The 23,391-nt window shown below is 48.7% G+C and overlaps 1 protein-coding gene across 16 annotated transcripts in view; it reads right to left on the bottom strand.

The window, feature by feature from the left end:
• The window catches only part of ARHGEF10L (Rho guanine nucleotide exchange factor 10 like), a 157,750-nt gene that overhangs the window by 1,373 nt on the left and 132,986 nt on the right, over positions 1-23,391 (bottom strand). For all 16 annotated transcript variants that reach the window (XM_037000074.2, XM_073233296.1, XM_037000076.2 and 13 more), the window contains 2 exons: positions 7,896-8,070; positions 912-1,034 (listed from right to left, as the gene is read on the bottom strand). In XM_037000074.2, coding sequence (XP_036855969.1) covers positions 912-1,034; positions 7,896-8,070 — 298 coding nt within the window. The remainder of the gene's footprint in view (positions 1-911; positions 1,035-7,895; positions 8,071-23,391) is intronic.

The raw sequence follows: 23,391 nt of genomic DNA, 5'->3' as shown, positions 1-23,391 counted from the left end.
CCCCAGAATGCGTTCACGCCACTGCCTAGAGAGGACTTCCCGCCCACCTGCTCCCACGCCTTACCCTCTGATGCCCAGCGCAAGCCCCTCCACAGTGCTTCCTTTTTGAATTCACCCAGAGAGCAGAATTACTCTTGTGTCTGTGTCCCAGAGTCCCTGGGACACCCACCTGACCCTGGACTACAACTGCCCACCAGGCTGTCTGCACTGGGGGTCAGGGTCTCTGCGCAATGTATCCCTGCAACCCCAGGACCAAGCCTGGGGTGAACGAAATGATCTATGTGATGAAAACAGGAAACCTCGGAATGCAGGAGAAGTTTTCTTTAGCAGAGGGGATGGAGCTGGGCCAGGACTGGTCCACCCCCGAGCCTTCTCCCCCAACTCCCCTCACCCCTGCTCTCTGGCAGCTGCTGGAGGAGGTCATTTTGTCACCACAATCAGGGCAGAGGCAGAAAGGGGCCCTGGGCTCTGGAGTCCTCCCTGCCCCCATACTTGTTCTCCTGGGCCCCAGAGCCACAGGTCAGAGCAGATCCCCTCTAACCCACACAAACTGTTCGCACCCGAACCCCGTTCCCTGCAGCCCTCAGATATTCAGATCCCTGGAGCCTGGACATTCTGAAGCTACGTGGGGAGGAAGCCTCTGCCGGTCATCGGGTGTCTCAGCCAGGACTTCAGGAGGTAGGCACCACTACCACTTGCCAGATTAGGAAACAGATTCAGAGAGAAGGTGGAAACTCTGGGGCAGGGGTGACTTGATTCCACTGTGCCACCTGTGATGGCAGACGATGCTGGAGAGTGGACCCCCAACCTCGTCTCGGAAGAGAGGGCAAGCATCGGGGCACCAGATTCACCTTCCCGGCCCACCTGCAGCCGACTTCCCAGCCCTGCCAAGACCAGCTCCCGGCTCTCACCTGTGATCTTGGGGATGCCTTCCAGCCGGGGCACAGGCAGCAGGACAATGACACCCTGATCAGTGCCCACCCAGAGCAGACCCTGGCAGATCAGGAGGCTGGTGACACACAGCTGCTTCTGGCCTGCAGAGAGAGAGGCCCGCATGAGTGGCCCACCCTCCTCGGGGAAAGGCAGTGGGTTCTGGGCAGTCCCAAGGTGAGGATGTGGCTCAGTCTGGGCTCCTCCCATGAGACAAGCAAGAAGCTGGACGGGGTTAAGACATGGGGGTTGGGAGGCTGACCCTCACCCAGCCTCAGTTTCCTCCTGGGTGAAGTGGGGCTGCCGTGAGGGCACAGCAAATGACACTACAGAGCATGGTGCTGGCCCAAGTGCACTCTCGGCCCACAGTGGCTGGACCATCTGGCACAAAGGGTATCCATGCCAGGGACACAACCAGCCAGTGGGGGGGGTGGGTGAAGCCAGGGAGGCCTGCAAAGGTGCGAAGGTGGGCTTCAAGTGAAACACATGTTGGTGCAGACAGTGCGTGGGGAGGGGACCAGAGTAGGCCCAAGAAGCAGGGCAAGTCAGCAGCCCCTTGGTTTCCAGCCTGGACCTGACATTTTGCCTACATGGGCCCGTCCCCCGGTGAGGGCACAGGGCACCCTGCACTCCCTGGGCCCAGCTCGTGCTGAAATGGACAGTTCAATGCCAGGAACCAGCCTAGTTTTGATGTTGGCCCATATTAGCTCTTGTTGGGCTGTCCCCTGGGTGCTGTTTCTTCATTTTAGCAAGAATAGTGACCCCTCTGCTCTTTACAGGGAGGAAGCACAGTGTGGGCTGCACAGGGCAGTGGCCAGAAACGGGGCTCCAAGACCAGACGCTGCCTTCAGCCTCAGCTCTGCCACTTCCTGGCTACACAAGCCAGGCCATTCCCTAAACCTCTCTGTCACCTGCCAAAGAGGACAGTAATATTCCATAGCCTTGCCCTGAGGATTAAAGGAATCAACGAATGTAAATCAGTTAAGCAGTGCCTGACACCGGCACACACAGAGAGGTGCTGCCTGCCAACACCATGTGGTTCTGTAGTTAATGATTCTGGTCAGTGGGAATGGCATGAGGGAGAGGCTGGGAATAGACTCCTCCCTTTCCAAAGGGCTGCCTCACCTCTTGCCTGAATTCTGCTCCACTGAGAGGGACTTATTTTTACCTCAAAGGAAATTCAAATTCATGCCACATACCACGGCAATCACAATGCCACGTGCTCGTGAGGTGACGCGTGGAGCAGGGGTGCTCTCCCTGGGCGTGCAGCAGCACCTCCAGGAGGGCAGCTTCTCAAGCACTCATAAGCCTTCTCTAGTCTGACGTAAGCCGTGCAACAGCTGAGAGGTATACACGACAGACGTTATGCCCGTTTTCCAGATGAGGACATTAAGGTCCAAAAAAGGTCACCCACCTGGTCACCCAGGGGCAGGGGCAGAGCCCTGATCTGCTGCTTATCACAGCCTAGTGCGTCAGTCAGCTCTCTGCTCTTGAGCAAATGATTTCAGCTCCGTATGTGCAGGCATATGGGCTTCTCTGCAGATCAAACGGCCTCAGAGGAGGATGGTGTGGTTCCACAGGGCTGCCATCTTGGGGCTCGTAGGGCATTGTCTAACACAGTGTCCTATACCATCCCTGATCTGTTCTCCAGATGCCTACTGTGTGCAGGACTCGGTGCTTGGTGCTAGAGACACAGTGAGAACCATGCACACAAAGTTCTGCTCTTGAGGAGCAAATACTCTAGGACTTTCCACGATGATGGAAATGCTGTCTGTTGTGTGTCCAATTCAGGAGCCATTAGCCACGTGTGGCTATTAAGCACTGGAAACGTGGCTAGTGGGATGAAGGGACTGAATTTTTTATTTCATTGCATTTTATCTCTAATAGTGGCTGCCACATTAGACAGTGCAGCACTAGAGAGCAGAGAGAGAAAATGAAAAGATCAACAAGGAACATAAATGCAAGGCAGACGATCCAAATGTGGCTGAGAGTAGGTGGGAGGATTCCCAGTTTGTGGCCTCACTCTGCTTCCTGGAAGGATGGGGAAGTGGGTGTTAGGAGACGAGGTCTGGATGGTAAGGAGGCAGCCACAGGAAGACCTCAGCTAAGAACCCGGAGGCAGCATGTGCAAAGGCCCTGTGACAGGATGAGCTTAGCTCAGTGGGGGAGACTGAAGCCAGTGCAGCTCGGGGATGGGGGCACACTTGAGATGACCAGGGGAGAGGTCAGCAGAGCAGACGGGCCAAGCTAAGGACTGTGACTCTTCATTCCGAGCATAATGAGAAACTACCAGAAGGTCTAAGCAGGGGAGTGATGTGAGCTGACTTCAGAGAAGTGGTTCCACCGCAGTGTCAGGGCCGAGGGAGGGAGGGAGCAAGGAGACCAGAGAGGCAGAGATGGTGGCAGCCAAGTCGCAGTGGTGGCAGGGAGATGATAAGAAGCCCGCAAGTTCTCAATCTGTTTTGCAGCACGGCGACAAACCCGCTGTCAGACTCAAGCAGGAGGAGGGGAGAGAGGGCAGGACTCAAGGACAACTCTGAGGGCTTGTTTCAAGTTGCTTGTTGCATGGCAGTGCTGTTGACTGAGATAGGGGAGCAGGCTTGGAGTGGGAGTCCAAGCTCCCTGCAGGATGTGGTGTTGGAGATGCACGTTAGACATTCGAGGAAAGCCGTCAGCAGGCAGTGAGATGAATGCGTCTGACAACATGAAGCAAACTCAGAAAGACGCATTTCTAGTGCTGTTTCCACGTGGAAGCACAAACCACACTGAAAAAAAGCCAGTCCTCCCTGCACAGCGGGGGCTATTTCACCAACAGTATCTGGCTGTCGGCCAAGCTGGGCCCCTTCCCCACACCTGCATCCATTCAGAGGGCATAGGCTCCTGACTACTGGAACAGCCTCCAGTCCAGCAGCGGGCGCTCCCAGCCCTCATGCAATCAGCAATTACAAGAGGCTCAGGGCTGCGACCCCCACCCCCTCACTGCCAGTCCTTCCCTCTTGGCCCTGGTCAAGGTCTGAAACTCCTGCACTTCTCTCGACTTATTTATGGTTCACCTTCCCAAATGTAAGCTTCTCAAATGAGGGCAACAGCTTGTCTCTGTATTCAGAGTTGATTCCTCAGCTCCTGGCCCAGCAACCTGGCTCATGGGGAGATGTTCAAAAAGCATCTGAGTGAATGAATGAATGAAATAGGGATGCAGAAAGGACACGGGCTCTGACGTTAGTTACTAGCTGTGTGAACTGACAACTCATTTTCTTTCTCATCAATCAATGAGCATTATAAACTCACCTTGCTCAACTTTATGATGATGAGAATTATGGATGTGTATCCTATCTACAGACAGTTGAGCACAGCTCTTAGCCCAGAGTGTACAATCAATACATGAGGCCATTAGGAAACATTTGTGATTATTAAAAAGACTAGACTCTAATGTCTTAAGATCAGCTCCATCAGAGCCATAAACGCACAAAAATAATAAAGCCAAGAGAGGGAACAATGGCAAATTTTTCATCTCACTGCCTCCTCCTTTTTCAGGGCCCCCAGGGCCTTGAGACCAGCAGGTGGCCGTTTCCTGGCGCTCCTGCCCCCTCTCGGACCCGCCAAACCAGCAAATGCAAGGAGGGCGGATGCCAGAATTGAGAAATGACTTCATCTGCAGACCTCGTCCTGATGCCCTCCCTCCTCCCTCCGCTGCCTTGAGGAAAAGAGCGAGACACTTCACAAACAGTCCGAAAGAAAAAAAAAATTCTAATGGTGGATAAATATTTTATCACAGAGACTTAATGCAGCAGTGTTCAGCTCACCCAAGCCATCTATCTGGAGATATACAACTTTAAAAAGCTCAGGCTCTCGGAGAACATTTTATTAATGACCTGTCTAGTTAAGAGGAGAAGGGAGTTTAGGTTTAAAAAAATGGATTAATACCAGTCGGGGACGCTGGCAGAAGAAAGGGGTCAGGGGGAAGGAAGTGTGATAAATTTTTAACACACCCTTAAAAAAATTCACACTTAAGAGGAGGAACAAATTTATAACTAATTATACAATTCTTTCATTTGGTGGTATGGGGAAGAAAAAATACTTTAAAAGCCTTTTAAAAATATCTCTAATAAAGAATTTAAGAATCCTGCTCTGTTGTTCTTCCGCCAGGGCACAATGTGGGGTGGGTTTAAAGCTGCCCTCCACCAGGAGCTGGCTCCAGCCTGGCTCCTCTCAGGTTTAGGGGGGCCCCAAGGTCCCTGTTGTTGCTGATTAGGGACCATCAGGCCTGGGGGAAGGAGGACCCCGGGCAGTAAGTCCTGGGAACCTTCGGGAAGCCCTGTGCCCAGGAACCTCAGACATGTCCAAGGTCCAGCCCCAGGGAGGTCTGGCTAGAGGAGAGGGGGCTCCTGTCTGCTCAGATGTAGCTGACGCAATAGGAAGGGCACTGACTGGGGGGTGGGGGTTGAGCCGGAAGGGCCACGGGAGATGCACTGCAGATGGGTCAGTGCAGCGAGGGGCAGGGATGACAATGAACAGGAAGAGGACGATGACAGAGAGTACACCAGCACAGACGGAGACTTACCTGAGCCAGGTACTATGGGGTGCTGCCCTTGCACTGGCTCAGGTAAGGCCCACACCTCCCTGAGGGGCAGGAACAGAGGATCTGAGAGATTCCCCTCTCACTCCGGGCCACGGGGCTGGAAGGCAGCAGAGCCAGGACTGCAGCAGGGCCTTCTGACTCCGGGCTCTGGTCTGCCCAACACTGCATGGCCAAGCTTGGCTTCAAATCTCAGGGAAACTGAGGCCCGGGGAGTGGAGAGCTGCATGGCAAGTGTGTGAGAGGGCTGTGATTCCAGTCCTGGCTCTGGCCTCCACAGCACTGTGCCCGCCCCTAGGCCAGTCATTTAATCTCAGTTTACCTGGCTCTGAAATAATCATGATTATAATGAAGGCCCTCCCTTCTTTAAGAGCAAGTCAGTCAACGGATATGAAAATGTGCTTTAAACAAACAGTGACATCAGAGCTGTGCGGGTGGGGGCTGCGGTTTTTCTACCTGCAGCTGGGTCTGCCCACAAATCCTGCCTCTGACTGCGTGGTAAGGTGGAATCTTTCTCTCCCCCTTCTCTGCCCCGCAGATGAGATTGAGATTAAAAAGACCCATAACATTCTCCATTTTTTTTGTGTTTCACTAACTTGAAATAATTTAGCTATCATCATAAAGTGGAAATATTTTTGTGATATGGAGAAATTTTTATCATAGTTAAAATGGAATTACCTTGTATAATGGCTAATACTGTGAACTACAATGAATTGGAAGGAAGGAGGGAGGGAGGAAGAAAAAAGACGGAGGACACAGGTCCCATCAAGCCCCTACGCCCCAGGAAGAGTGTTAGAGAGCCATTTGCTCTCATGTGTCTACTACGCCCCAGGACTGCACAAGGCATCTTCCCATTCCTAAGGGCACTTATCCTGAACCAAGAACCACCTCTGGTCCCATAGAGTGGGACACCAGCACGGACCGAGAGGTCCCAAAGAGGGACCAGAGGCTCCAGGAGTTGAAGAGACCTGCCCGAGACCCCATACTGGGCGAGCCAGGACTCCAGTCTCCTCTGCAGCCATCACTTCCCTGTTACCCAGCAGGCTCTTAAGTGAGTCCAACCTGATGTGACTCCCGGTCCTGCCTCCGGTCCACCGCATGACCATAGACAAGCCACCTTACCCTGCTGGGCAAACCTCAGTTTCTGCATCTGTCAATAGGGACAATCCCCATTTCATGGAGCCACAGTGAGATGAGAGCCTGTACATAAAGCCCCTGGATCCTAGTGCTCAAGCAGGGTGGCAGCCATTATACATTATCGCTATTGTTGCTAATCTTGCTGTTAGTAACCAAACCCCTATTGCCATCTGTCCAGACTCAGTGACTGGACTATTGCAACTGGCCAGAAGGAAGCAGGACCAGAGTGACCTCTGGGTCTCCTACTGGAGTTGGGAACCAGGCCTCTGGCTTAAAGACAGGGCCACCACAGTCCCTGCAGTTCTTCCTAACATGCCTGTCCTCAGCCCAGCCTCGTAAGGCAGGGAGACCAGTCCCCCAAGTCAGCACAGCTGCCTCTGGCCTCCACCACAGCCCGGCACTGAGTCCCTGGAATGAGTAGTCCAGGCGCCCCCTGCCATGCTGGCTCTGCATCCCTGGCCCTGGGACCCTTTGGCTCCCCCAGGCGTGGAACCCAGCCCAGCTTTCAGGGCTTGGGCAGGAGGGAGCCTCTGTGTCCTCCCAGACCAGTCTGTCTGTCTGGCGGAAGATGGGCGAAGCTCTAAAGCCAGTTGGGAGCAGGAACAGGCCTTGGGCGGGTATCTGTCTGGCTCCCTCCAGCATAGCCTACAGGTCTGGGCGGCATCTTGGGCAGCAGATGGTAAGAGAGTTGCCTGGAGCCAGTATCACAGAGGCCTTGGGCAGACTCAGGGTGGGGATAGGGTGACAGGTGAGCTCCGATCCAAACAGCTATGCAGAAGGAGATACCTAAGGGGATGACGTCCAAGCCCTGGGCCTTTCCCTGCCTCCACACCCTGACTGGGGAACTAAGAGGGGCAGTTGCCTTTCTCGGAAAAACCTCTAAAGAAAGAGACCCTTGGTCTTCTCTCTTTCCCCTCACTTCATTCTGAAAGTGATTTGAGGCAGAATTGGGTTTTTGGTCAACCTGGAGCATGGCAGGCACAGCCGGGCCTGGGTTCCCACCCAGCAGGGCAGTGACAGAGCAGCAGTGACAGCAAAAGAGGCTTTGGGGTGACAGGCCTGCGTTCATATTCTGAACCCACAGCTTCCTCTCAGAGGCTCAGTTTTCAAGGCTGACAGAACACTGTCCTCAGGGTTAACGAGAAGGGCTGGCCAGATGCCCCTCTGCCCAGTGTGGAAGGTGCTCTACGAATGTCGATTCCTCCCTCCTCACCCGGGACAGCAGGACACAGCACCCCAGCGGCAACTTCACCTGGCAGGAGGAAGGTGGTCCTGGTGGCGATGTTGATCTCCTGCAGGTGCTCGAGCGTCTCGGTGTGGAAGAGGCGGATGGAAGAGCCGGAGGAGAAGGCCATCCAGACCCCGCTGCCTGCCTTCACCATGTGCGTCACGCTCACAGCCTCATCCTGGTGCGCCTCGAAGCTTTGCTACGGCACAGAGGGAGGGGTGTTGGTGTGGTGCTGGGATGGGCCTGCCAGCTCAGGCTCTGGGGGCCAGAATCAGCACAGGAAGGAAACCTCAGAAGCCCTGCAGTGGGATGTTGGTAAATGTTTACAACTGGTGAGGGGAATCCTGGTTTGTCGTGTCTGCCGATTCTCATGGTGTAAATATTTATAACATGGCCCATCTCAAGCTACCCAGATCACATCACTGAAGAAGGGACAGGGAAAAATACGTGCACATTTGGCTCTCAGGAGTTAACAGGTACAGGTTCTAACCACTGTGACAAAAGGGAAAGGCAGCCTAAAGTCAAAGGAAGATGAAGTAGAAGCTTATGTATAGTATCTAAAGTTACAAAGGCAACCAAAAGGGCTACTTGGGAAGGGAGGTAGGTGGTGTGAGCCAGGTCCTCACCTTGCACAATGGAGTGGCAACACATAATGTCCCAAAATTGATAAATCTAGAAACAGCAGACAGTGGGGTTCAGGATGGTAGCACAGCAAGTTCCTGAACTCACCTCCTTCCATGGGCACAACAAATGTACTAATACTTATGGAATAATTCCCTCTGGAAGAGACAATGCCTCCACAACAAAGGACAAAGGACAGCACTGGGATGGGAAGGAGAGGCAGAGATGGACTCGCCAGGGAACACAGCGCGCCCCAGCCACAGCCAGCCACAACAGGAGGGATATGAAGGTACAGGACTTCCGTGAGGCGCAAGGAATCGGAACTCCACAGCAGGCACCCCAACCCTTACACCCTACTGATAAGAGACAATTCAACACCAGGCATTGCAAATCAACAGGGATTACAGTCAGGAAATCTATACCATAGGGAACAGAAAATCCACTCTTAAAAGGCAGACACACTGGACCCAAAAACTAGCACAAAAACACCAATTTGAAAAGTGCATGGATCCCAGGTAAAGGAGGCCCATTTACTAACTGTAAAGCATCTGCAGAAGAGGCAAGAGAGAGCAGGGATGCTCCCCAAGGACTGAGATGCTGGCAGGAGTTACTTTTGCAATCTCAGGCTACTTTAATAATACCATGCTGACAGGCACCATTTTGAAATTTTCCCTCCAACCTGCTAGTGCCAGTGAGTGTGCTCTGCCAAGAGTCATGCCCATAACATGCTGCAGCAGCCCCAGACATGCCCTGCAGCTGGGCCTGGGGCCAGCTCTCCATACCAGCACTTGCAGCAGTCCCAGACACAGCACACAGCCAGACAGCACCAGCTCCACCCACCAACACACCATAGCTACGGCCTTGCCACAACAGGAGGGCACACACAGCCCACATAGGGACACCCCTTGGGTGCCTGGTGACAAGGGAAGGTTGCACTTCTAGGCCCCACAGGACATCATCTACATAAGGCTACTCCTTCAAGACCAGGAGAGGTAGCTGATTTACCTAATCATAGAAAGAGAGAGTTAGGAAAAATGAGGAGACAGAGGAATACGTTCAAAACAAAAGAACAAGACAAAAACCTCAGAAAAAGAACTAAACATGATGGAGATAAGGAATCTACCTGATAAAGAGTTAAAGTAATGGGCATAAAGATGCCCACCAAACTCAGGAGAAGAATGCCCAAAGACAGTGAAAACTTCAAAAAGAGATAGAAAATATAATAAAGTACCAAACAGAAGTTATAACTGGACAAAATACACCACAGGGGTTCAACAGCAGACTGAATGACATAGAAGAATGAACCGGCAAGCAGAAAGACAAAGCAATGGAGCTCACCCAGTAGAGCAGCAAAATGCAAAAGGAATTAAGAAAAGCGAAGATACCTTAAGAGACTTTTGGTACAACATTAAGTGGAATAACATACACATTATAGGAATCCAAGAAGGAGAAGAAAGGGCCAGAAAACTTACCTGAAGAAAAATGGCTGAAAACTTCCCTAATCTGGAGAAAGAACTCAGACATCCAGGTCCAGGAAGCCCAAAGAAATTAACACCAAGACACATTATAATTAAAATGGTAAAAGTTAAGGATAAAGATAAAATCCTAAAAGCAGCAAGAACAGAACAGCTTGCTATGTACAAGGGAAACCCCATCAGGTTATCAGAAGATTTTCAGCAGAAACTTTATAAGCCAGAAGGGAGTAACATGAAATATTCAAAGTCCTGAAAAGAAAAAACTATCAACCAAGAATTTTCTACCCAGCAAAGTTATCATTCAGAATTGAAAGAGAGAGTAAGAGCTTTCCAGGTAAGCAAAAGCTAAAGGAGCTTGTTACCACTAAATTGGCCCTACAAGAAATGTCGATGGGACTTCTTTAAGCCAAACAGAAATGGCACTAATTGATAAGAAGAAAACATATGAAAGTAAAAACGCTACTGGAAAAGCTACATATATAACAAAGATACGTATCAATATATGATCAACATATGTATCAAGATATGGATCAATCACTTATAAAGCAAGCATGGAGATGAAAATCCCAAAGTAGTAAAACGAACTATAATTACAATAATTGGTTAAGTAAAACATAAAATAGAAAGATGTTAAATATACCATCAAAAATATAAAAACATGGTTGGGGGAATAAAATGTAAGCTTTGGAATGTGTTCAAGTTGCTATCAACTTAACAGACTACTATTTACATAGGATATTTCATGTGAACCTCATGGTAATGAAAATGAAAAAAGAATTCAAACATAACACTAAAAGGAAGCCATAAAACCACAAAGAGAGAAAAAGAAGAAATGAACAGAAAGAACTACAAAAACAGCCAGAAAACAATTTTAAAAATAGCCAGAATATACACTTATCACTAATTAGTTTCAATATAAATGGACTAAATTCACCAATCAAAAGACAAGAGTGGCTGAATGGATTAAGAAAAAAACAAGATCCATCTATATGCAGTCTATATAAGACACTCACTTCAGAAGTAAGGAAACAGAGACTGAAAGTGAAGAGATGGAAAATGATATCCCATGCAAATGGAAATTAAAAGACATCTGGTATAGCTATAGTCATATCAGACTTTAAAACAAAGACTGTAATCACAGACAAAGAAGGGCATTACATAATGATAAGGGGGTCAATCCAGCAAGATGATCTAATGTTTATAAACACATATGTCCCCAACACAGGATAACCAAAATATAGAAAGCAAATATTAACAGACCTAAAGGGAGAAATTGAAAGCAATAAAATAGTAGGTGACTTCAATACTCTACTTTCACCAATGGATAGATCATCCAGACAAAAAATCAATATGGAAACATCAGCCTTAAATGACACATTCACCAGATGGACTTAACAGATATATCCAGAACATTCCACCCAAAAACAACAGAATACACAATCTTCTCAAGTACACATGGAACATTCTCCAAGAGAGATCACATGTTGGGCCAAAAAAGAAGGCTCAATAAATTCAATAAAATTTATTCTGACCATAATGGGATGAAACTAGAAATTAATTAGAAGAAGAAAATGTTAAAAAAAAAAAAGACACACACAAAAATGTGGAGGTTAACCAACATGCTACTGAACAATGAATGGGTCAGTGAAGAAATCAAAGGAGAAATAAAAAAATACCGAGAGACAAATGAAAACAGAAATACAATATATCAGAATCTATGGGATTCAGCAAAAGCAGTCCTAAGACAGAAGGAGGTTCCTAGCGATACAGGCCTACCTCAAGAAACAAGAAAAATTTCAAATAAATGATTTAACTTTATATCTAAAGGAAAACAAAGCCCCAAATTAGTGGAAGGAAGGAAATAATAAAGATCAGAGTGGAAATAAATGAAATAGAGACCAAAACGACCATAGAAAAGGTCAATGAAGCTAAGAGCTGGTTTTTTGAAAACATCAACAAAATTGACAAAATTTTAGCTAGACTAACTAATAAAAAGAGAGAGGCCGCAAAAGCAGAAATGGAAGAGAAGTTACTACTGACATCACAGAAATACAAAGGATCATAAGAGCCTACTAAGAGCAACTATGTGCCAACAAGCTGGATAACCTAGACGAAACTACATTTCTAGAAACATGCAATCTTCCAAGACTGGATCATGAAGAAACAGAAAATCTGAATAGACTAATTACTAGTAAAAAGATTGAAATAGTAACCAAAAATCTCCCAACAAACAAAAGTCCCACTCCAGAGAGCTTCACTGAAGAATTCTACCAAACATTCAAAGAAGATTTAATACCTGTCCTTCTCAAACTCTTTTTAAAAAATGAAGTGGAGGGAAAGTTTTCAAACACATTCTGTGAGGCCAGCATTACCCTAATATCAAAATTAGACAAAGACACCACATAAAAGAAAATTACAGGCCAATATCCCTGATGAACACAGATGCAAAAATCTTCAACAAAATATTAGCAAACTGAATTCAACAATATATTAAAGGGATCATCAAGTGGGGTTTATTCCAAGGATGCAAGAATTGTTCAAGATCTGCAAATCAATCAACATGATACACTATGTTAACAAAATGAAAGATAAAATCATATGATGATCTCAGTAGATTCAGAAAAAGCATTTGACAAAATTCAACATTCATTTATGATAAAACTCTCAACAAACTGGGTATAAGGGAACATACCTCAACATAATAAAGGCCATATATAACAATCCTCCAGCTAGCATCATACTCAATGGTGAAAAGCTGAAAGCTTTTCCCCTAAGAACAGTAACAAAACAAGGATGCCCACTCTCATCACTTTTATTCAACATCAACAGGCAATAAAAAGAAAAAAAAGGCATCCAAATAAGAAGGGAAGAAGTAAAATTGTTGCTATTTGCAGGTGACATGATACTATGTATAGAAAACCCTAAAGAATCCAACTGAAAAAGCCTGTAAGAATTAATTCATTCATTCATTAAAGATGCAGGATACAAAATCAATATACAGAAATCTGTGGCATTTCTATACACTAATAATGAATCATCATAAAAAGAAATTTAAAAAATAATTCCATTTATGACTACACCAAAAAGAATAAAATGCCTAGTAGTAAATTTAATCAAGGAGGTAAGCAATCAGTACTCTGAAAACTGTAAAATATTGATAAATAAAACTGAAGAAGATGCAAGTAAATGGAAAGATATTGTACTCATGGATTGAAAAAATTACTATTGTCAAAATGTCCATACTACCAAAAACAATCTACAGATTCAGTGCAATATCTATCAAAATTCCAGCAGCATGCTTCACAGAACTAGAACAAATAATTTTAAAATTTATATAGAATCATCAAAGATCTTGAGTAGCCAAAAAAATCCTGAGAAAGAACAAAACTGGAGGTATCACATTCCCTCACTTCAAACTACACTACAAAGCTATAGTAATCAAAACAGTATGGTAGTGGTACAAAAACAGACACACAGATTGATGGAACAGAACCAAGAGCCCAGAAATAAATTCACGCATATATGGACAATTAATCTATGGTAATAGAGACAAAAGCATACTATGGAGAAAGGACAGTCTCTTCAATGAATGGTGTTGAAAAACTGGTTAGCCACATGCAAAACAATGAAACTAGACCACTATCTAATATTATACATAAAAATTAACTCAAAATGGATTAAAAACTTGAATGTAAGACCTAAAACCATGCATTTCTAGAGAAAAACAGGCAATAAGCTACTTGACATCAGTCTTAGTGACATCTTTGTGGATCTGACTCCAATGGCAATGGAAACAAAAGCAAATATAAACAAAAACAACTGGGACTACATCAAATTAAAAAGCTTCACAGCCAAGGAAACTACTGTCAAAATGAAAAAGCAACCTACTGAAGGGGAGAAGATATTTGCAACCGTAGATCAGGTAAGTGATTAATATCTAAAATATATAAAAATGCATACAATTCAACAATAAAAAACAAACAACTTGATTAAAAGATGGGCAGAGGATCTGACATTTCTCCAAAGGTGATATACTGGTGGTAAACAGGCCCATGAAAAGATGTCCAACACCATTAATTATTAAAAATCAAATCAAAACCACAATGAGCTATCTATCACCTCATACCTGTTAGAATGGCAATTATCAAGACAAGAAACCACAGGTGTTGGAGAGGATGTGAGGAAAAGGGACCCCTCGTGCACATTTGGTAGGATTGTAAATGGTGCAGCCACTAAGGAAAGCAGTATAGAGCTTCTCAAAAAATTAAGAACAGAACTACCATATGACCCAGCTGTTTACTTCTGGGTATCTACCCAAAGAATAGGAAAACACTAATTCAAAAAGGTATATATACCCCCATGTTCACTGCAGCATTATTGCCAATAGCCAAGATAGGGAAACAACCTAAGTCTCTATCAATAGATGAATGGATAAAGAAGATGTGGTATTATATGTACACAATGGAATATTACTCAGCCACATAAAAGAATGAGATCTTGCCATTTGTGACAACATGGTTGGACCTAAAGGTCCATCTTATAATGCTAAGTGGAATAAGTCAGACAAAGACAAATACCATACGATTTCATGCACATGTGGAATAAAATAAAAAACACTCATAGGTATAGGGAACAGACTAGTGGTTACCAGAGGGGAGGCGACTGGGAAATGGGAGAAATGAAGAAGGTCAACAGTATGGTGACAGATGGTAACCAGACTTGTGGCAGTGATCACTTTCAAGTGCATACATGTGTCAAATTACGAGGCTATGTACCTGAAGCTTACATAATAAAAACACAATTATGGGATGTCAAGTGTTTACTATTTTGAAGGCCTCTCACTTTGACTTTGAATTTAAATTTTAAAAAAAGAAAAGAAAAAGCAGAGCAGACATTAATCGTGAGGAAAATGCCTGGTGGATTAAAAACAGAAGAGGTGGCAAGAAGCAGGACTAAGGATGGGTAGTGGTGAGGGCCTTTCAGGATAAACCATTCCATGTTATTTGTTGTTGTTCACAGGTGTATGTATAATTTTGACCTTTAAAAACAAAAGCTCACACGGGGAGGGCTGTACAACACAGAGAAGACAAGTAGTGACTCTGTGGCATCTTATTACGCTGATGGACAGTGACTGTAATGGGGTATGTGGTGGGGACTTGATGATGGGGGAGTCTAGTAACCATAACGTTGCTCATGTAATTGTAGATTAATGATACCAAAATAAAAAAAATAAAAATAAAAATAAAACTCTTGAGGAGACAAACAGTCAGGGTTCCAATCCACTACAGGAGAAAGTCCAAGCTCCTTAATTCAGTGACCCAGAGCCCAGCACTCCCGCCTTTCCTGGCAGTCTTCCTATGCTCCGGGTCAAGCAAAGCCTGGGCGAGAGAGATGCTCAGGAAGTGCCATGTGGCCGCCGCTCTGTCCTGGAGATGACCTGTCTGCAACATGCCTCCCCCACTGCCCTCCTGGGAGCAGCTTTGCAGTATCTGAAGACTTGAGTTCAGAGTGATGAATGAGGCCTGCCCCAGCCACCCCTGCCCAACCACTTGCTTCTACAAGCCATATTCTGCCACCCAGCCTGGCAGTAGCAACAACTCTGTGGCTCTAGTCAGCTGCCTCGACACTGGACTATGAGCTCGGCCCTTCGAAATCCTCCCCACGTGGCACAGGGCCCAGAGCACAGTAAAATTCAGTCAAAGAGTGAATGGCTGGACACTGAAGTCCATCTATAACATTCTGTTGTTCCTCAGATACAAACAACTCGACCACACCAGCCTAGAAACAACCCAAATGCCCAAGTGCCGGGACACCCAGGCACGTCCGGTACGCCCACTCAGAAGACCCCTCTACATCCATTTAAAATGTTTACAGAGACTATGTGATAAACATAGAAAATACAAATGTTTTAGCAGTAAGTGGCCAAAAAAGGGGGCTGCATCCAAAACTGGGGGATGAGGAGGAGGAGGAAGGCAGAGGAGGATAAACCTGCACATTGAGAATTATTCCTGAGCAGAACCTGGTGACTGTCCCTCTTTCCAGTTTGCAGTTTTCTTCCATTTTTTCTATAAAGAGCGTATCTTGGATAGAAATCCTAGATGGCAGGAAGATGCTGGACAGAACTTAATCAGACCTACTATTAAATCTCATTTCCTCAATAACCTCACAGACCTGGGCCTCAGTTTCCCCAATTGTAAGTGGCTGTTGTCATGAGGATTACATGGACTGGGGAAACAGAAAAGTTGGGTGTCCAAAGATGGAGGGGGAGAGGCAGAGCAGCACCCTCTCTCCCCATGTGCCAGGCTGCTCTCAGGGGGCAGGGTCCCACTGCACAGCTCACCCCTTACTAGGGGGACCCCAAGAGCAGAAGCTGTAGCTCCCCCTCAGACAGGAAGTTCACCAAAGGGTACATTGTCTCCATTAAATTGGGGCTCTCCAAGGGGAGGGGGTGTCTCCTGTTAGGCTGGGCACACTCAGAAGGCAGGGAGCTATTTCTCCCCCAGACTGGGGGCTCAGACTCTGGGCCCCTGGAAGTGGGGGGAGTCTCTGTTACATTTTTCCCAGTGCCCCTGCCCCACCCCAGTGAAGGCCCGAGTGCTGGAGGCTCAGCCAGCAAGCATCTGGGATGTGGAAGGAGGCCAAGCCCCTTACAGCCTCCACAAAGCAGGGCCAGTCCCTGCAATCCAAGGGGAGGGGAGGAATTTCCACCCCAAATCTGCCATCCACAGCTCCGGCAGCACTGGCTTTCAGTTTTCATTCCTTGAGAGGAACACTCCTTCAGGAAACCCTCAGGAAGGCGGGGTGGCTTCCTGCACCGGCCTGTACTCCAGACAACTTTCCTGAAGGCCCAGACCCAGAAAAAACACCCGGCGCAAACAGGACACCTCCTGAGGGACCTTGCTGGGAAAGGCCAACCGAGAACCACCAACCCCAGTCACAGATGAGGCGCCAGGGTCAGATCTGACTTCCTACAGTGCCTGCTGTCAGCAAGCAGATGGATGAGCGGAAAGGGTGGCAGGATGGAACGGGGCACCCAACATGCTTTGTCTACAGACTTTTCCAAAAACAGCATGCCCATACTTGCACACAAATGCACACCCACACACCCACAGGAAGACATATGTGCACCCACACATGCGCAGCAAGACCCCTGCCTGGCTCCTGTTGAAAGGGCAGAAGCATTTCCTGCCTCTGAAAAAGCCAAACCTCAGTGAAATTGAGAAGCCTGGGACCACGGCAAGCTGCGCCTGAATCTGCAGCCAGTCAGCCATGCCTGCTGTTGTCAGAATCTAATTAAAAGAGAAGTCAGAGGCGGAAATCCAGGCTCATTTCTCCAGAGGTATAGCAAGTCTGTCTCTAGGCTCAAGGGGCTTTGCACAAGGCCTGTGCAAACGTGCCAAGGCCTGTGGGGAGAGGGCAGGGAAAAATACAAACAGCAGCAGAGCAGCTCAAGCTCCTCACTCCTTGGTTATCTCTGGGCTCCCCTGGACCCCTCCCCATACCAGAAGCCTACTCATGGGAACTGGGTCTTGGGAGTCCTGGCTTGGCTTCCTGGGTACATGTGCAGGAGTAGGTGAAATGTTGGAAGCAATGGACTTCCAGTGTCCATCAAGGGCTGAGGGAGCTGCACACAGCACCTCTAGGTGGAGGCAGGCAGCAGACCCTCGCTGCCCACTGGCCTCGGTGCTGACAAGCCACGCCGCTCATTTTGCCTTCCAAACGTGGGTGTTCCCTTGTCCCGAAAGGAACTCAGAACTAATTTCCAGGATCAGCTATCAGCTCATCAAGCTCTCCTTTGCTCCCAACCAGGGCCAGGAGAAATGCTGCCAACCCAGCACCCCAATCCCAGGCCACAGCTTCCCATTTCTCACCTCCAGACCCTTCTTTTATCCCTGGCCGGTTTGGGGGCCCAGGAGTGGGGGTGTTACCTTATCCTCTAAGAGGCCTTTAACTTACTCCCCTTGTCCCTGAAAAAGGCCCCCCTCTGCCCCTGGCACCAGCACAGTCATGCCCCTCTTCTGGATTTCAGAAGGCCCAGTGCTTCCTGCCTACTTGGCCCCTGTAGACCAGGCCTGGCTAGGCCCTGCACCAGGAACTACTGTTAGGATGATCTTATGGACCAGCAGTCTGAAAAAAATGGCCCTCAGGCTACACTGGTCTGCTGCCTACTTCAGTGAATCAAAGTTTATTGGAACAGGGCCACATCCACATAGAAAAGAATCCATTCGAGTAGCTTGGGAACTCAGTACTCTGACTATACCCTGTTGTTCCTCAAGGACAAAAGGATCTTCAAAGAAATCCTGAGCTTTACTTAGTAGTCTTGGTCATGGTGGTGGTGGAGGAAAAGGTATAGCAGTTTGTAAACTATATGGTGTGACTGAAGCATGCTGATGTTATTTTGGGGACCTGGGTCCTCAGCAGGAAAACAGAGTTGAACATGGAGAAAAGGTTAGGGTAAGCTCTACAATCTTGGATTTGAATTAGAAGTATCAGTATGAACTTAAGATTTTTCTCCCGGCTCTGTTCACTGAAGGGGTCTGGAAGCAATGACATCCCAGCAGGAGTGAGCACACCGGATCTTGGTTTCTAAATACCATTCCCCACAAAAGAGAGCCAGCTAAGACACCCTGCAGAGATGGCTAACTATGGCAGGGGAGGTACCAGGTGAGCTTAGAACATTTCCTAATGCAGAAAAGCAAAGAAGTACTCAAAGAATGATGGGGAAGTGTCCAAAGGACCCAGGAACCAGCACAAAGGGACTTCTACTGGCCAAATTTGAGATAATTGAGCATCAAAAATGTAACAGTGGTCCTAGATTATAGCACTCGATCTTAAAAAGATCTATGAATTTGTAGTGGCAGTGAAGGAAGGGGGATCAAGTCAGATAAAGGAAGACTCCTCTCTACACAGTGAAAATTCGCTGAGAGAGAGGATGGTCGCACATTCTCCAAGAGTCACCTGCAGGTGACCGAGTAATTTTAAAGGAAAACTGGTACCTGTAGAATGGGGAGATATGGAGGACCGCACCTAGACCAAGTGATCAGGAATGGGACAATCCTGCATTTCCCATCTCTTTGAGTGATGCAATGGGACACGTCCAGCTCCCTGGGCAGAACCTGGCCAAGCCTTCAAGTCTCATCAGGAGGAAATCATCGGCAATTCCAGATTGTGGGACTGTTTATGAGACACTGGCTTGGATGTCTCAAAAAAGTCAGTTTTCTGGAGACTAAGAAAAGGTAGAGGGATTATTCTAGGTTAAAGAAGACTAAAGAGACATGACAACCAAATGTAATGCGCGACCTCAGCTGGATCTTGGATGGGGTCAGGGATAGAAGCTGTGAAAGATATTTGGGGGACAACTGGGGAAAAGGGCATATGGACAGTATATTGATGTTGAGTTCCTGGGTATGAAGCTCCTGAAGTTACATAGGAGAGCCAAGCTGAAGTATTTAGGGGTGAAGGGCAATGATGACTGTAACTGACTTTTAAATGATTTAGCAACAAAAAAGGGTGTGTGTGTATGTATGTATAATATGGAAAAAAATTAGACAAATAATTATGGATAATGATGGCAAAATGCTAACAGCTGGTTAACTACATAAAGACTATGCATGTGTTCATTGTATGTTTCTTTCAACTTTCCTGTAGTTTGAAATTGTTTTAAATAAAAAGTTGGGGGCAAAAGCAATTATTTAAATAAAAAAATAAATGCTGGCAGCTGAGGGGAGTGCCCGGGTCTGATCCTGGTTGAGTGCTCATCTCTGTTTAGGTTATTCCATCTCCTCTCTTATCTGTCAACGGGGAGGGAAGGAAAAACTCCCTTCTGGGGTGCTGGGAGGTGCAAGGGACCTTGCCAGCACAGCGTGAGCGCTCCATGCAGCTGGCTGCAGCTGGGAGCTGGTCAGGGGAGCTGGGAAGAAGCCAGGTACCCTGAACCTGTGGTGGCTGGTCCCACTCACCCTCTCCCTGCAGCCTCACAGCAGCCTGGCAACAAGCATCTGCACGGAGGGTTTCAGGTGGGCGATACTGCCCCGAACAGTGCTGACACAGTCCACTCTTCATTGTACAATATTTATGTGCCTCCAGGTGATGCCTCTGTGCTTCTGTGCTTGGTTTCTATAAATTCCCAGGGTGAGCAGCTCCCCTCTCAAAGTCATTAGAGCTGAGATGAAGCCAAGGGGCCAGGAAGGACCGCTGGGGCATTCAGGGCTGGGAGCTGCCGAGGAAAGGGCAGGCGGCCGGGCTTATCTAATGCTCGCTGGGCACCTACTGTGTGCCAGGCCTTCCCCATGCTGCAGTGTTTCATCCCCCCAGAGACCTTCATGAAAGAAGAGGGAACAGCCCAGAAATGGAAAGTGAGGAGCCCAGGGCCCTGCTGGGGAGGGGCGGAGCTGGAACGTGGGCCTGCCTGCAGACTCCAAGCTCAGGGCTCTTCCAAGGACAGGGTGTGGACCATGAAGGGGTTCTTGCCTCCCACTCCCTGCGCAGTCTCCCCCGCAGGCTGGCTGGGAAGCAGTCATGGGTGCAGAGACCCCCACAGAGCACCCACCAGCACCTACCAGCTCTGCCTCCCTTTAACGTCCCAGCCACCTGGGGTAAGGCCACCACCCATGTCCTCCTCCTCTAACAGGCAGGACACCCAAGCTCCAGAAATCAGTGGCGCAGGGTCACTCTGCCAGCCTGGGGGCAGGCTGAGGATTGAGACCCAGAGGTCACGCTCTGAGCTCTTTAGCCAGACTGCCTGCCTTTTAAAGGCAATTAGCACAACTCCTTTCCCTTTCTTTATCTATTTTATTCTTATCAACATTCCACAGCTGAGAGGCTGAACGATGTTCACAAAGTTGCAGTGCTTAGTCAGGAAATGGGGGAAATGCTAGGAATCCAACTTCGGTGACCGACTCAGCCCGGTTTACCCAGGGAGGCCCAGCTGTGGCACTAGAAGTCCAACCTTTCAGTCCTGGGCAAGCCAGGTGGGCTGGCCACCCTCATGGGACTCCAAACCCACACCTGGTCTCCTTGGCCAGGGCTCCATCGAATGCCTAGACACTCTGCCTTCAGACTCCAACCTGGTCAAGGCCAAGGGAACCTGGGCAACAGTTGCACCCTTCCTGACATATTTCAGGGGCAGGCTTAAGGTGCGACATCCACCTCCACCTCTTACTGACCTTTACCTCTTACCGACGAGTCAGGTAACATCTCCAGATCTCAGTTTACTCATCTGTAAAGAGGGCAGGAGGTCCTTTCTGACTAACAAGAGACTACACTGGTGCTGGGTGGGCTCTTCTCCTGGGGCCACCACAGGAACCCAGCAGGAATGCAAGCACAGATGTCCCTGTCAGCTCCAAGTCCAACAGCCAGTCCCAAATTTTTAACATCCTAGTTTGAAATTGATTGTGCAAAATGTGGTGTCTTTGCTGCATTTTTCTAGAAAGACGGTCAACTCTTTTTGAGATGGCCAACTTCACAAGAGAATCTGTAAACAACGCTTGGCCCCCCAAAAATTAAAAATTCCTGCACTAAAGCCTACCTATCACTAAGCACATAAGAAGGTGGGCACAATGTTGGGGGCACCCCCTTGTCACCCCAGCCACAACCTACACCAAGACACAGGAAGCACCACTGCAGGGACAGCCATCCTGCCACAGCCACACTGACATCCTACCTTTAAAAACTAAACTAAAATCCATCCGTGTATCTGGCTGTTCTGGAGGAGGCAGGATATAGAAAGCATCTCCAAGTGTATGTTGCTGATATCCTCATTAGTACTCTATGATTTCCTTCAGTTGTCCTCAATTACTCCAGCCAGCACAGCATTTCCTCTCTATTGACACCTGCTGAGGGAGGTGGGGCTGTCAGCCACCTGAGGCCACCAAGCATCTTTGCCTGAGTCTTGCCCTCGCAGCTGCTGTGGCCCTGCCCTGTACAAGCAGGTGCCTGGGCTGAGCCTGGGGTTGGCCTGGGGTCTGCCCCTGCCCAGCCCCCAGGGGACCCCGTGAAGACCGAGCGGTAGAAACGGAGACAAGAATCTGCAGCATCCGTGCATGGTCGGGCTGCAGTCACCACTGCTCAGCGCGGTCCACAGAGTCCCTGCCACCCTGTGATGCGGTCAGACAGGAAACTGAGTCTCAGAGGTGGGTGACCTGTTCCAGAAGCAGTGGGACCCGAGTTCTATGTGCCTGCCTCACCTTCTGCATAACACTCACCGTGGCCTGATATTATCTCATCATCTGTTTCCTGCTTGGGAGAAGCAGTGGGGCCATGGGCTCAGGGTCAGACTGTCAGGTCCCAGCTCTACCGCTTCCTGCCTCAGTTTCCTCACCTTTAAAATGGAGGTGATAATGATCACATAAGGCTGTTGTGAAGATTACATGGGGTGCTACTTGCAAAGAGTCCAGAATAGCCTCTAGGACCAGTAAGTCTCAGTAAGGGTTAACTTGCCGGGGGTGGGGTGGTCTCTGTAATCGGTGCACACACGCATCCACTCACACTACTCAGGAGCCCCTTCCCACCCACCCCAGCCTCCCTGACCCCACTCCAGGAAGCTGGGTCCACCATGCAGCCACACTGTCACCCCTTTCCTGGACTCCTGGGCCCAGCAGCAGCTGTGTCTGCCCCATAGCTGAGCACATGCCCAGAGGTGAGGCCTCACACCCAGGACACTGACTTGGAGCCAGGCTGGCCTTGTGCCAACCGTGATTCCCGTCTCACTGCTGGTAACATGGAGCTCCCTTCTCTCCCCAATGGCCCAGCTCTTTGATTCTGGTCATCAGAGCTCCGTGGAGGTAGGCAAGGGAGCTGGGGTAGGCAGGAGTCCTGGGCAGAGCACAGCCAGGGCAGGAGAGGAGAGCTGGTGCTGGAGGGTCGGGGAGCGGGAGAGGCGGGGAGGCGGAAGGAAAGCAGAGAAGTCAGTCCAGCTCCCTCCCCCGCACGGGAGGAACATGAGGAGCAATGGGGCACCGTCCCTGCTCACAGATGACCTGCCACCCTGTGGGAGGAGGCAGGCACACACACATTCACAATGAGCCCCAGGCTCAGGGCACCGGAGATCAGTGCCAGGCGGAGGCGCTGAGATCCTGGCTCCACTACTTCTGGGCACTCCATGTGACCATGCCCTGTAACCACCACCAGAGGGCGGCTGGCACTTCCTCGGTGCTTCAGGCGCCCCTGAAGCTGCTTAGTCCTGGGGTATGGTCTGTAATTATCCCCATTTCATGGGTGGGGAAAATGAGGCTATCAGTGATGGTGGAACCAGAGGTAGAAGCCAGCCAGCCCAGCTCCCTAGCCCACAACGACCGCCATCCAAACTCAGACAAGGCAGCAGGGGCGGCCAGAAACGCTTTCCTTGGAGTTCTCCACCTCGGGGACCCTCCCCTGGCACAGCTGTCGAGCTGGAGATGAGCGTCACGTAAGGGCCTGAATGCACA

Source organism: Manis javanica, chromosome 4 (genome assembly GCF_040802235.1).
Source record: "Manis javanica isolate MJ-LG chromosome 4, MJ_LKY, whole genome shotgun sequence".
Taxonomy (NCBI): domain Eukaryota; kingdom Metazoa; phylum Chordata; class Mammalia; order Pholidota; family Manidae; genus Manis; species Manis javanica.
This window is presented reverse-complemented; position numbering and strand designations above follow the sequence as displayed.